We start from the raw sequence: 15402 nt of genomic DNA, 5'->3' as shown, positions 1-15402 counted from the left end.
TTCATAACAAGAACAAAGTTCAAATGAGATTTCTTCGTTTTCTGGGTTCGAAGTGTGATATACGGTTTAATAGAGGAGATCCTGAGAATTATAAATAAGATTGAAACACTCCGAAATGATTAGTTTGCAGAATCGCAGAATCAAGTCCTCTTTACATAAACAAGTAAATAATCAATTGGAATCATCGTCACTCTTATGGCGAATCAACTTTCATGCTCCATTGAGGAGACTCAGACAGCTTGGAGCCCTAAGGAGGTTGTCAGTTTTATCAACGCCATTGACGACCTTCTCCTTGGGTTTCCATGAATGAGTAGGGTAGAGAACAAAAGATCTACATGGTCGCAGTTCCCGGAAGGCTTACCGAGCCACAACGACCACAGTTCAAATAATAATAATAATGAAGATTATCCGGACATTAGAATCGATTTCATAGTTTTCCTCAGTTTGAATAGGAAATAACCATATCGATTATGTATAATAAAAACGAGTCTCATGGATGAAAAATGGGTCATTGTTGATAGTTGCTCCCAAAGAGAAGAAATTTATTTCATAGTGCAGCTTAGAGCGCAATTCTCCTCTCTTCTTATCAATGCTTCAACGTATGAGATTATATGTTTTATGTTTAGTAATATTTCCTTTTCCTATTAATTTTATTAGGTATTTATAACACCTCTGATAACTAACGGAGAGATTAATCGATTCATATTTTCATTCACTACTTCTTTAGTCTACTATCCGTCAGTATTTGAAGAAGTAACAGAGGAATTTATTTCACATTTCCAAATTACTCTGAGCTGATAATTTTTTTTCATATCTATTCTATAATAAAAATATTCGGAATAAGACACTCACCTAATGTTGTCAATTTCACTATCTGAACCACATCGCAGTTTTCTCGAACTTCCAAATAGGTTATCTCACACTTGTAAGTCGCTTCATCGTCGACTTCAACAGAGGAGATCTTGAGTCGTGCCTCCATGCTGTTCTCAGTGTACTCCACGGTCATTCTGTAAGAAAATCATTTTTACATTCGGGAAGGGAATATTTCAACTTTATGTTTCATAAATGTATAATACATATATAATGTAAATGTATAAATGCATAATATAATAAATATTGTAATTGAAGATGGAAACAGTCTGGTCTTCTGCTGAATTCTCAATTTCGATTCACTATTCACAGACCATAGAAACAGTGTTGAATATAATTTTCTATGAAAAAAGTAGGTGTCGAGTGATTGATCTCTGAATTATAAATTCTTGAAATACAAACTGAACGGAATAAAAATTTAATTAAGTTGTATTTGATTGATTATTATCGAATTGAAAATTATACCAATAAGGTCTCTCTGTGGCCGGGTAATTTGTGGAATTGATTCTCATTGAGTTCTCATTGAACTCCGAACTCACGTAAACTGTTCTATTTGTCACATAATTTGTTCCTGCCTAGTGTGGTTTGAGTTTCATTCATATACATTCTAGTGTCTCCTTGTAGTGGTGTTTACAGAATACTTATGGATGAATAAAATTGAAAATTGAATTTGAAATTCAAGAGATTTATCACATGAAAAATAATAAATCAAAAGTGTATTAGTGAATGAAAAAATCTCAGAGTTCACACAGATTCGAACATGTGCCGTAAGTTGTTAGGATACGGCGATTGGGCAGTAACAGGTGAAAAAAATTCTCAGAAATTTATGATTCCGAAACCATTTAGAGCTGGACATTGCGGTAAAGAAATTGTATTTGAAATTTCATACTGTTGTATGTTCAATTTCCCTGAATATGAATTCTTCAGAATTTCCTGCTAGATTTTTCATTTATGGATTATCTCGAACTCGAAAAATCAAAACAGATTTTTGTGCCAAATTTTATGCGAATAGCAGTTGAAATTCCCGAGAGAAGCTCTAAACTGGGAGGTTGAAACTTGTTTTTCCAAAGGTTTTTTATTAGAAATAATATTCACCTTAAATATTTTAAAGTTCCTGATAATATTCTCAATATTACGTTACTTCTCAATATGACGTTACTTCCCGTAGTTTCGCAGTTGGTAGTGGCATGCCTCAGGGATCTGTCCTCGGCCCAATCCTATTTCTGGCTTACGTGGCTGATTTGCCGATGGGCTTGGTCTGCCGTCACTCTTCGTACGCCGATGACATTAAGATCTTCGCTACTGTCTCTTCAAGTGTTGACTTGCAGCAGGATTTGGATCGCATATTCGAATGGTCGAAAAGGTGGATCTTACCTTCAAATATTGAAAAATGCGCTATTATGCACTTGGGGAGAGGAAACCCTGGTCACAAGTACTTCATTAATTTGCAATTGGTGTGAGTTACCAGTTCCCAAAGCGATCTTGATGTTGTGGTTTCTGACGACCTCAGTTGGTCTCAACATATTGAGGTTTCTGACGACCTCAGTTGGTCTCAACATATTGATTATATAGTGAGCAAAGCTAATAGACTCATATATCTCATCAAGCGATCATTTCCTCGGTGCTCAGTGGACACCTGTAAATTACTTTACACAACATATACACCATATACTAAAATATGCTGGTCCTGTCTGGGCGCCTGTGCTAGTTCGAGATCGTGAAACCCTGGAGTCTGTCCAGCGAAGGGCTACCAGGATTCCATTCGGTATCATGCGTCCAACGTATGAGGAGAGGCTCAGTTTTTTGGTCTGCCATCTTTTTCTGACCGTCGTGCTCGAGGCGATCTCATCGTGACTTATCGCGCCCTCCATGGGCTTTTCGGTTGTGATATGAGTGGATTGTTTGGGCGGGATCGGGCGGGACGGCGTGGTCATCATCTTAAGCTCTACCGCGAAAATTTCAAGTGTACCGTTGGAGAGCATTCTTTCTCTAATCGTGTATTCCACGCTTGGAACGCACTGCCTAGTGAAGTTGTATGCGCTCCGTCAATAAACGCTTTCAAAAACCGTCTTGTTCATCATTTGACTGTATCGTGATTTTCAATGTTAATTTTTTTGTTTTTTTTTCCTGCCTACTCTTTTTGATTGTATTATTTTGAACTCCTCGTTCACTAGCAATGTATTTCTTTGATTTTATTTGTACCTGAGATGTATAGGCTTTTGCCTCCTATCTTCTTTTCAATAAATAATAATAATAATAATTTTATGCAAAGAGTATTTCTATTGTGGGGCACTTAGTTTTAACAATAACATTAGTTTTAACCCTACCAGCTCCAATTTTGATAGCATCTAATTTCAGTCGGTATAATTGACAGTGTTTTCTTTAAAAGCAGTTTACTGAGCAAAGAACCAAAAGTATTATTAACAATATAAACAGCTTTGTACATAATTCCCTACATTTATTAATGACACTCCCATTTAAAATACAAACATTTTCAATCGTTCAAACGATGAACACTCATTTGGAGAAACCTTCTGGGTTTACATCTGCCGGCATAGCTGGGAGCGAGTGCAACGTCAATCCGTCTCCCTTCACCTCGAAATTATTAAAGAAAATACGTTTTGCCCGGTTAATACCGATTTCATCTCCCTCGTAGCATTTACTCATCATAAACGCTATACGATATAAAATAAAATATTTCACTGGAAAGTTTTCACAGAACTGAATAACGCATGAGTTGGTTAGGCAGATGGTTATTCGGTTCTTTTGGCCGAATTATTCCGTGTTAAATGCGACGTAAATGAAAACATTCGAACAATGTTGTCCGTCCCTGTTCGTCTCGCGGTTCTGACGAACACCGTCGAATTTCACGGCCCAAATAAAAGTTTGCGGTCGCAAATAACGACCCCCCAGTCGTTATTCTAGACGTATAAAATCTAACGTGTAAAGTTCACACACAAGTGTGGGCGTATAGTATGAATTTTTTTTTTTACGGTAACGGACATTAATTATTTCGATATTCGCAAATAGAGAGAGAGATCTGAGAACCCATTTCAAATGTAGGCTATTTCAAAGCTCGGAAATTTGTGGAATTCCAATTAGCAAAAATTACATTTCGAGTTGGGATATAATGAATTCTGTAGAAATCGATTGTCATTAGACAGAATGATTTACATATGGGAATTACATTATTCGCCGGAGAAAGAATGTTTCTGATCTGATAACTGCATAAATGGACTAAACGGAAAATTCATTCTTAATTTTATTCTCACCATTCATTGTTGAAATATTCACTGTTTGTGTGAGGTCAAAGTTGAATAAACACTACTAGATAAAACAACCGGATACCTATTTCAATTCACACAGGAATTATCTATACCTTTTTTTGGTTTTTTAAGAGTTCAAGAATTGTGATCGTTGCTAAATATCTTTGATGCTGATTCAGTAAATAATTTTTCCTACAACTGCTACGGGAAGTATCATATCCTTAATAGCTTACTCAATTTCAAAACTATGTATTGCTTACATGATGAGAAATATTATTCCACACGGCATTTTTCCCACACTTCGCTGATCAACCAATAAAATTGGGCTTTTGAGAAGTCACTGAACAGATACTGCCAACGAAGGCCATTTTGAATTGAATTATGTTCATTCTTTAATTATTTGTGCAGTTGTAGAGAAAGTATAGTGTGCAACATGTGGAGAATAGTATATTGTGCAACAAGTGGAGAAAGTCCAACTTTTCTCGCGAGTGTGGAAGTTTGTGGCACGAGCCTGAAAGGCGAGTGCCGCAAACACACGAGCGAGAAAAGGACTTTCTTCACGTGTTGGACACTATACTTTTCCCACAACTGCACAAATTTCAATAATTCAAGTGATGGACTTGATTCAAATCAAAATGGCATTCGTTGACAGTATGTACTAATTTATTGCGTTTCTATAGAAACGACTCAAAAGCCATATTTCATTGGTCTACCAAGCGAGGTGTGGGCAAAGTGCCGTGAGAAATGATATTTCTCACAGTATAAGCAATACCTTTATTTTGAAATTGAGTAAGCTATGAAGAATGCGCTACTTTTCATAGCAGTTGTAGGAAAAATCCTTTTCTCACTCGTGGTGTGTTTGTTGCACGAGCCTGAAAGGCGAGTTGGACTTTCCCCACTTGTTGTACAATATACTATAGGTATGAGGTGTGAAAAATGATATTCACTATTGCATGACTCCAAAAATTAATATCCATTTAAGATATTAAAATAACAGATCATCAACACAAATTAATGAATAATAAATAAAACATAAATTGTAAATCATTCATCCATTACGAGAGGAATGACAACTGTGAACGTAGAGTTGATTGCATCAAGGATTGAAATACCCTTCGTTATGAAATGGAAAAATGTCGCATTCTAATTGAAAACAATTTTTGATTAAATTGGTTAAATCAATTCCCCCCTCTGATATTTGTTTTTTTTTTTCATAAAGCTGATTTCATTCAAGAAAGTATGACGTTTTGAAAACACTATTGCTCAACCTGAATTTCTGAGCTGAAGTTCAACCTCCTTCAAATACATATTTTATTCCGAATTCCGTACATCATCAACAAAGCGCGAAATGATTCGTTGAATTTTCATCGTCGACGTTTTATATGCATACGTTCCTGCTCCTCTCGAAGGAGCTCAGTACGACCGCGCCATATGGCGACCCTTAGTTAATAATGGTTATAACTAAAGCTCCTAAATTTCAGTCTGGTGCACTTTAATGGGATATTTGAGTCGACCGGAATTACCCGGTTTGATAACAATCGTCGAAATTTTCGTCGGGATCGATTGCGAGCTCGTTCTTCTTTTACGAGTTCCGTTGTCGATGTGTTTCGTAACGAGCCCCAAGTCGCTATCATCATGGAATATAACCTTGACTGTGCTTGTAAGAGTATTCCGCAAGGGGAAGTAGTTTATGAACATCAGAAGAGCCGATATCGGCCATTTTTGACTTGACGTCTTCAATTCAAGATATTCATACTTTTCTCAACACTTAAACAGAAATTAACAGAAATATACAATTCAGAGCAAATAAAATTTGTGATGATGTAGATTTGGTTCATATAAATTAGTTCTCTTGAATCAATGAGGTTGAAGAATCAAATTTTCAGACGGGTGAGACCAAAAATCAGTGAAATCATATTATACTTTGAACATCTCAGCAAGGAAATAATTTGAAATGATGCTTGTTCAAAAATGAATATTACCAATAAGACGATACAAAAACATCATCTGATGAAGTTTTTTCAACAGATTCAACAACTCCCTGGAGTTCCAATTGAAAAGAACTGAACGGTCTCATAGGAGACATGAAGTTACTTAACAGTGCCGAAGATTTCTGTATGGTACCACTATATCAAGTGAAATTGCAAAATCTTTTAGCACTGGAAATACCTGAAGGGGGTCGTATGGTGTAACTATCCTGGAGTATCTTCATCTGGAAAATATTTACTGCAGACATGAAAAATATCGTCCTGGCGGAAACTCAAAAATTTGCCTTCAGTTGAGAAGTCTTCTTCTTTCAGCGGCTCTTTTAGTGAAAATAGACGACAACCATAGTATATTAGTTACTTTTTTGGGCGGTATGAACCAATATTTGGAGATTCAACCCAATCTAGTCTCTTATATTCTACATCCTGGAGTGTTGTCTCGTGTCCAGTTCTCATTTTTTCTCTATTTTGCGCTTTATCTGGCGCAATTGATACTGATCACCCCCAACACGTATCCGATTCAGAAGTTCTCCGCTTTTTATCTAGCATCTGTTCATGAATTCTTGAACATTCTTCTCGAAAGAAAGACCCACATTTCTTGCTCTGATACGTTTCAGAGGTCAGATTAACAGAAATTGTTTCATATAGATGAAATTCGTTCAAAGTTTGTTACATGAAAAGACAATTCTTTATTCGTGATCAATAATGATCATTATAGTTTCATTCTTGTGGTTGTGTTGCTTCCCCAATGGACACAGAGGTATTTTATTTTCATACATCATTATTTCTAGAATACCTGTGAGCCGAATGTTATATTTTTTGTCGGGAATTGATAAATTATCCCTATCAATAATCCTTCACAATAAGCTTCACATTTTTAGGTATTGAATAATTCCGAGGTATTTCTTTGTCCATATTATCATTGAATTGATGTTTCTATGAATAATTCTCATTTCCCAGTCATTGTGTATATTACGCATATATAAAAGCTTATGATACCAGCTGCACTAAATCGATAATATCCCAAAACAATATAATAACAAAACAAATTTATTGGTGATGTATTCTTGTGGAATGATGTTGATTTAGTATTCCACAAGGGTTCACCTCATCAATCCATGTTGATTATAATTTTCGTTTGCACATTGGCTATATCGCTGAATATAAACAGTATAACCTTCGGAATTTTAGGTGGGTTAGTAGTTAATCAGTCCTTCCATATTTATCTATCAATAGTAATCAGTGGAAAAAAAAAACAATGGTGTTGGAAAGTTAATGAAAAATATGTAGTCGGTTTCAACCTCAATTTCTGATGATCCAAATGAACTAAGTGATATGGAACAATTCAATCAAAATTTATCAGAAATAAGTAATAATCAGTGATTCGATAACAATTGATCACATCAACTTCTGTATGAAAGCCTTTGAATGTTGGGTTGATATAATTGATCAGATTTTCAATAAAATTCAACGGTTGACCAAATTAGGAAGAAATAAAAGTTGTGTTAGGGTTCCAAGATGCACTCAGAAACACGTCTAGGCAGACTGCTAATGAGATAATCGATTTCCTCTCGAGATATCTCTCATCTCAGGCTACTTGCAACTAGATTATGTGGAGGATGCAGTAAACGGAGTCCATTGTCGCAGAAGTGTTCTATGGGCAAACGTTCGGGAGATGTAGAAGGCCAAGGCAACAAACCGATTCCATTCGATTCTGGCTATAATATGTTGGCTCTCATTTTCTACCTTTTTGGAAAAGTGAGCATCCGTATATAAGACAAAACCCCCAATACAGACAGCTCACGAGGTGTACAACATTCCCAGAAGAACTCTTTGGAATAAAATTAACAAAAGATATATGGGCGAACCCGGAGGCATTAAATTGCCAAAAAACGCATTTTCAAGAAATTGGCAAACTCACACCGATTTGCGAGTCACTTTGCCAAATTTTTAACAATAAAGAAAAAGACAATCGACAACTAAAATGTTCAAATTGAACATACTTTGCACAGGACTTATTTCACAACAAAATGAAAAAGTTACACCAAGAAAACTACAAAAAGTTGTGCAAAGTCACACCGCTCTACGGTACCATTGAGAATAAACATAAGAACGTTTCACAATGGAAAACATGAAGCGTATGGCCGATAGAATTTGAAAATAAACCGGAATTTCACTGAACAATTTTCAAATACGGCAGATAGTATAGAGGAGGGCAATACTGATTAAAACCCGAAGTTTCCACACCATTGTCCGCATGTGGATTTAATATAAGAATTTACGGTTATTGGAAACGGAAAGTTTACCACCATAAATCGTGGCCGGAAAACCCGATACAGTTTTGTTCTGGTATCGTAAACTCTATTGGATATACGTATGCTCGAACACGTGCACTTGAAAGATCCTTTCTGGAGATGTAGGGCTTTGAAAGCGAAGCCGAACATCTCCAATCACTTTGCTATTTCGCATTTTTCACTCAGTAAGTTCGATGATGAATAGATTGAAATCAAATTACATATTTCTGGAAGATTAGCGAAAATTAATTCCAATCAGATCGATTGTATCTAATCAGCTTTGAAATCAATATTTTCGAATCAATAATCCGATTTCAAGAACTTGGCGAATTCCATACAAGGATATAGTTTTCTATTTATCTCTGTTCTCACAAAATATCAACTCATATAATAAAAACCTTTATAATTATCACTTCTGCTTACAACTATGGAAAATCCCGAAACACGTCAAATTTAAAATTTAAATTGTCATTCTTCTCAAGAATAGGAACCCTACCTTAACCTTTCATTGAATAAACTAGATTTGATTTTAGAGAATTAGTTGTTGGATCTTCAAGCTTGTGGAAAATGCTACCTACTGTTTTAACCCTTTGATGCACGGACAATATGACAAAACAATACTCAACCAGTAGAGAATATGAGAAATTTTAACGAAAATACCCAAAATATCTGCTGTTATGAGAAATGATAACATTCAACAGAAACAGAAAATAATAATAAGAACAGGTGAAAGAATTGGTGGTACACCGTATGTACCATCATGCATGAACATCACTGCCATTGAAAAATTGTTTGATTTTCTGTGATAGGAAACAAATTTTGTTTTTCTTCAAACATAATGGGAACATTCAAACAGGCACTTCGACTCAGTTCGTGTTTGTTGCTGTTTAGTGATACAAAATGCATATTTTCTTCTTGTGCTCCATTTAGGTTTGTGGTATGAATCTACAAATCTTATCAGTGGAGAAATTAGAGTCTTGTAATTTTTTATTTCCACGGGTGAATAACTTCTGCTTCTCTTTTTCTTAGAAATTGAAGTTCGAGACATCAAATCGAAAGATATTATTTCTCTTCTGAAGGATTTACCCGTAAAGTGAGGAAGTGTTCTATTATTCGAAATTTGAATCCTCTTCGCTTACTTTATTCTATGAGACGTTTTCAGGCAGAAGGTTCTGCTAATACTCATTTCAAATCAGTCATACATATACCAACCAGTCTGAATGTTTTATATCATTTTGAAATATGAAAAGTTTATCAATTTTATCTCAATAATTTCATTTTCAATGATGAATTTTGAAATTTTTACATTCGGATGAAAAAAAATGGCAATAAGAGTTTGTCAAAAAAAAATTATATTCTTGTTTTTTAGTTTTAGAATTAAGAATATCAATAAATGGAAATATCATCAAATGAGAAAATCAATTGACAATTGAATCATAGGAATGTTTTAATAAAAATTGGTAATTCTGATGAATATGAAAAAATTTTTAGATTCATCATTGAAATAAAGGATAGACTATTGGGAAACTTTTCAATTTGAAGAGTTTCAACTGCCATACAAATGTTTATTTCTAAAATTGGTAGAATCTATCGAGAGATTTCCTCACAGAATCAAAATAATGAATCTGCAATGAAGAATCTAGGGAGGAAGGTAATATACAACCTTAAGGACACAGCGAAGATAATTAAGGTATGATATGGATTAATATAATTCAATATTTATCCAAACTTTGGTGTTAATTCCAAATTCCATAATCCTGTATAAAACGAACGCAAAAATTGGATGTGATGGAATTAATTATTCAATCCATTACAGAAAATTGAATCTCAAATTTACGACAACAAATATAAAAGCTAGTAGGATATAAATGTAAAATAGCAAATCTATTTTCAGCCAACTGCCTGACCATTCGTAACGAAATAGACACTGTAGGAATTATGGCTGTCAATTTCAGGCTATCATGAAGTCCATAAATATACATGAATTTCAATAACAGGGACTGTCATATTTAATTTGCCGTTCAATATAAATGGATGAATGGTAACAAGGGCCGTATATATTATTGAATGTAGTCGATATAGATCAAATTATAATCATTTCGAGTTCATGAAAAACAATTGCAGATTTAAATTAGGTGTGGATTTATAAGGATTTTTTTTGTCGTCAAATGAAATAAGGCTTTCTGTCTGCCTATTTAACTCAAAATTGAAAAGTACCTGCAAATTCACTCCTTAACGACTCCCTGGAATCTCTAGGCTATTCTTCTGCGAAAGCAAGCAGATAATCTGCAATAGGTTAATTGCGAAAACCATATTTTGCTTCACCAATTTTATTTAACTTCAGTTTGAAGATGTTTAAGGATGAGTCACACAATCTGAGAAACAATGCTGCTTAGGTTTACGCTGTGGGAAAATTGAAATTTCACCCCTACCTACACGGAGCAAGTCAGATGAAATTCTCAACTCTTGAAAAAGCCGAAGCTCTGACTGATGCAAAAGATAAATCATATCAATCCAAAATCAAATACGATGAAAATGAAAACTCAGAAGAAGTAGAAGAAAATGAAAAAGTGACTTTTAAACCACCGGGTTGCGAATTTCAAATCCAACAATGTCAACAGAGTTGAACGTAGTCATAAAAAATTTGAAAAGTAAAAGTAAAGCTCCAGGTAGGGACAACATAACAAATTTTATGATACAGAAGATGCCAAGAAAAAAAATAGCAGCGCTAATGAATATATCCAAATGAAGGGATAAAAACAGAACACTATCTTGAAAGATGGTAAACTGTAGAAGCGTTGGAAAAAATTGTTGAGAAGCATCTCAAGAAGAACTGAATCTGTTACCATCCGAACAATTCTGTTTCAGAAGTGATCATTCAGCAGAACTGCAACTACTGAGGTTTACTGAATACTGAAGGTTTTCAGAACGACCAAGCCAGAGCACTAGTACTTTTGCTGTTGAGAGAGCCTTCGACCCAGTCTGACACGGAGGACCAACCTATACAAGATGACACTATGTACTATAAAAACTTGCAGAATGAAAAGAAAATACCTGAAAGAGGAATTTCTATTTCGACATAGATGACGCAATATCTACAAATAGGCGGGTAGAAGCAGAAGTGCCCCAAAGAACAGTTTCAGGACCGCTGCTCTACAACAAATATAGATATGACATCTGAAAAGACCCAAGAAATATGTTAGCCCTATATATGGATGATACAGACGAACATACGTCATACAGAGAAGACTGCAACGAGCACTAGAAGATAAGATTGGTTCATTAACTAGAAAATTCAAATAAATGACAAAAAGAGCCAGGCTATTCTACTACGAAAGAGGAGACTAAAGTTCCAACCAACTAAATCTAAGAAAAGATAGAGAAGAGATAGAATGGGAAATGAACTTAAGTATCTCGGTGGGCAAAACAGAAAAAGCAATGAGCAGACTTTACCCACTTATAGGAAAAAATAATCAAACGAACCAAAATACGAAAATGAAAATGATTATATCAACTAACTTATGGATCGGATGCATGGGGTACTAAGTCAAAAGCAAATTCGAGAAGATACAAGCGACAGAAAATGAACTGGTTCGTAAAAAAAAACAAAAATCAACAGAGAAAGGCCCATAAGGTTTGTGAAGATGTGATGAAGATGCCAACCTATCACGAAAGTCCAAGAGATCAATTATACAGAAGAACAAGAATGGAGTAGAACCCAATTCCAAACCAAGAAGGACAGAATCTCATATAAAAACACTGAAAGGTAAACGGCAAAACCATACAACAGAGATCGTGATAGAGTTACAAATAAAAGAGTCACACTGTTCTACCTTCATTAGGATTTCACCTGCTTTATAAAAAAAAAATATCATTGGCATTAGATATCTACTGTATCGCGACGTATTTTTCCCAATAATGTTAATCAAGATATACGTGGAATATGGCAGAAATACTAAGTTACATAATTCAATAAGTATGTAACAGGTGTTTTTTTTCGAGGTATATAACTTTGAGTTGGCATTACTGTTCGAGGTGGCGTCCGATTCAATAGCTGTCAAGTGATTTCTCCTCAGTTTGGTTTGGCAATTCATCATAAATGGACTATCGCCTGAACAACGCTTGCAAATAGTGCAATTTCATCTCGAAAATAATGGTTCAGTGCGGAATACGTATCGCGCACTACGTCCATTTTATTTTGTTTAGCGATGAAGCGCACTTCTGGTTGAATGGCTACATCAACAAACAAAACTGCCGCATTTGAAGTGAAGCTAATCCTCAAGTGTATGTCGAAACACCGTTACATCCAGAAAAACTGACTGTTTGGTGCGCTTTATGGGCTGGTGGAATCATTGGTCCGTACTTCTTCAAAAACGATGATGGCAAAAACATAACAGTCAATGGTTATCGGTATAGAGCCATGATTACTAACTTTTTCATTTCTGAATTGAACAACCATGATGTCAAGGAGCTGTGGTTCCAACAAGACGGCGCAACATGTCACACAGCTCGTGCCACAATCGATTTATTGAAAAATACGTTTGGTGACTCCCTAATTTCACGTTTTGGACCTGTGAGTTGGCCTCCAAGATCTTGTGATTTAACACGGCTAGACTACTCTCTGTGGGGCTATGTAAAGTCATTGGTCTATGCGGATAAGCCACAAACCCTTGACCACTTGGAAGACAATATTCGCCGTGTTATTGCCGATAAGTCAACGAAAATTGGACGTCCAGATTGGAATACATCCGAGCCAGCCGTGGCGGTCATATGCCAGAAATCATATTTAATATGTAATGCCACAAGATTATCTTGCGGATAAATAAAATTCATGTCAATCGAATAATCCATCGTTTATTGCAATTTAAAGTTCTATAGCTCTAAAAAAAACACCTTTTATATCGAAACCCTAATAATTAATATCCCTAATTGGCAATATATATTTGGAAATCCATCAATATAATGCATCCAACGCCAATACCAGTCAAGTACGCCGCAAAAAAAAATCCCATTGTAAACTCAGACAAACCGAATCATGGAAGCACGGCTTCAATCCCCGACTCTCTGTAATGATAACTTATTGCTCGCGGATGATTGAACCTTCAACAGAAAACGTGATCAGCAGAGGGGCACAAGTCGTATCCAGGTACTCGGGCTCAGAAACCGCCGACTCTACCATCATTATACCATTTTCCGATGCGGAAATACAGCTGACGCTATTTCCGGGAACACAATAAAGATTTAGTCGATTACTATGAAGCAATCTACATACTGGAATCGCTCCGGGAAGTCGGTTCCGGAATCGATCCGGTGTGCTATTACATGAACGGAGAACCTGAGAGCCGAATGGGCACGGAAAAAACTACAGAGATCGACAAGTGCCGCAACCTTTATCGAATTCGATCTAATTTGGATCGCTTTTGTTCCGATTGACAAAGCGAATTCGGCTTGTGTGGGAGAAAATCCGGAGTGCCTGTTCCGGACTGAGCTCCGGCGGGTCGATTCAGCGGAAAATAATATGGACCGATGGAAAATAATATTCCTATGCATTCTTTGCTCAAAGGTTGCTGCAATTTTCACACAAGGGTATTTCCACCTCGCCTCGTATTCCTACTATCTATGCAGATTGCGCGAGGTATTTCAAATAACGATCGCAGAATCCTTTGTGAGATTCATAGCAACACTGCTATTTTTTTGTCAATCGTATCGAAGATATTGTGTTACCTTTTCAAAAAAAATATCGGAAATTCTCCATAAATAAAAACAACTTTAGAATTCTTTTTGAAGTATAAGAATTCATCAATCATCATTTGAGAGTGAAAAACGGACATAATAGACAGGGTGTTATTGAATGAGTGGGACAAACTTAGGAGGATGATTCTGAATGAAATAGTATATTCTAGTTGTAGAATGGGCTCATTTTTCAAAACGAATGCGAAATTTGAACGCACGAGTGTTGGAATTGCCTTCTGCAACGAGTATTAGACGATGTTTTCTCTATTTCAGTCAGGTTTTGCGAAATATTCTCAAAATTCAATGAAATATTCAAATTATACATCCTAGTGACCATTGTATTGTATCTTGGCAGTTGGTATAACAAAAATTGACAGTTTAGGAAATTTTAATTTGAATCGCACGTTTCGAATTTTGAAATAATTTATAATTACGCATCAAATTCGTGAACTATGTGTGACGAAATCGATTCAACACCAACATAATCAAGAGAAATTGCGAATAATGTCGCAAATAATCTCCCAAATTCAAATTATATCATATTGACCATTAACGTGGATTGAAAGTTTGTATAGACAACGACGAAACGAAAAATTCAACTGAAAACAATGCTGTAATGAGTTCATTATAGCACTGTTTTTAGAATTGTAATGAACTCATTACGATAATGAAATAGAGAAACATAATTATAGTTTGCCATATAACTTTTCTTTGCAGATGATTTGTATTCTAAAGTATCAGATCTTTAAGTTTTCCTTGAATATTGATATTCATTTATTGTTCTCGTGGAGATAAATATATTACACAACGGAAATATTTCAAACTTGAAATCATTTTCAGATTGCTCGTTAAGGCTTTTTTAGCATGGGGCGCCATTTCCATTCAATAAAAAATTTTGAATTCAGAGGTTTCATATTAAAAATATTAAAAATCTTGAGTATATTTGGACAGGAATCAATGGATGTTATTTCGTTGTAAATAGAAAGGTAGATATGCCATTAATGATAGAGAAACAATATCTGCCACTACGGCTGCGCTCGCAGCAAAATATCATTTTCATAAAAAATTAACAATTTTTGGCTGTATTGCCTCAATAATTTTACGAATTCCATCTGTGAGATTTAACATCGATTTTGGAGCATTGGCATAACCTTTATATAAATAGTTTGAAGGTATTAAATCACAAGATCTCGGTTGCTAATTGTAAGCACCTCTTCAAGAAATAACACGGTTCCTTCTCACGAAATTGGGATT

General features: G+C 35.4%; 1 protein-coding gene across 1 annotated transcript in view; it reads right to left on the bottom strand.

Moving 5' to 3' along the window:
* Positions 1–15402, bottom strand: part of LOC123673787 — a gene marked incomplete in the record, with an annotated part of 335142 nt that overhangs the window by 182416 nt on the left and 137324 nt on the right. Inside the window, 1 exon segment of the mRNA XM_045608469.1 lies at positions 853–1007. Within this exon segment, the coding sequence (XP_045464425.1) occupies positions 853–1007 (155 nt within the window).

Source organism: Harmonia axyridis, chromosome 2 (assembly GCF_914767665.1).
Source record: "Harmonia axyridis chromosome 2, icHarAxyr1.1, whole genome shotgun sequence".
NCBI lineage: Eukaryota > Metazoa > Arthropoda > Insecta > Coleoptera > Coccinellidae > Harmonia > Harmonia axyridis.
Note: the sequence above shows the minus strand (reverse complement) of the source record. Positions and strands in the feature narration are given on the sequence as shown.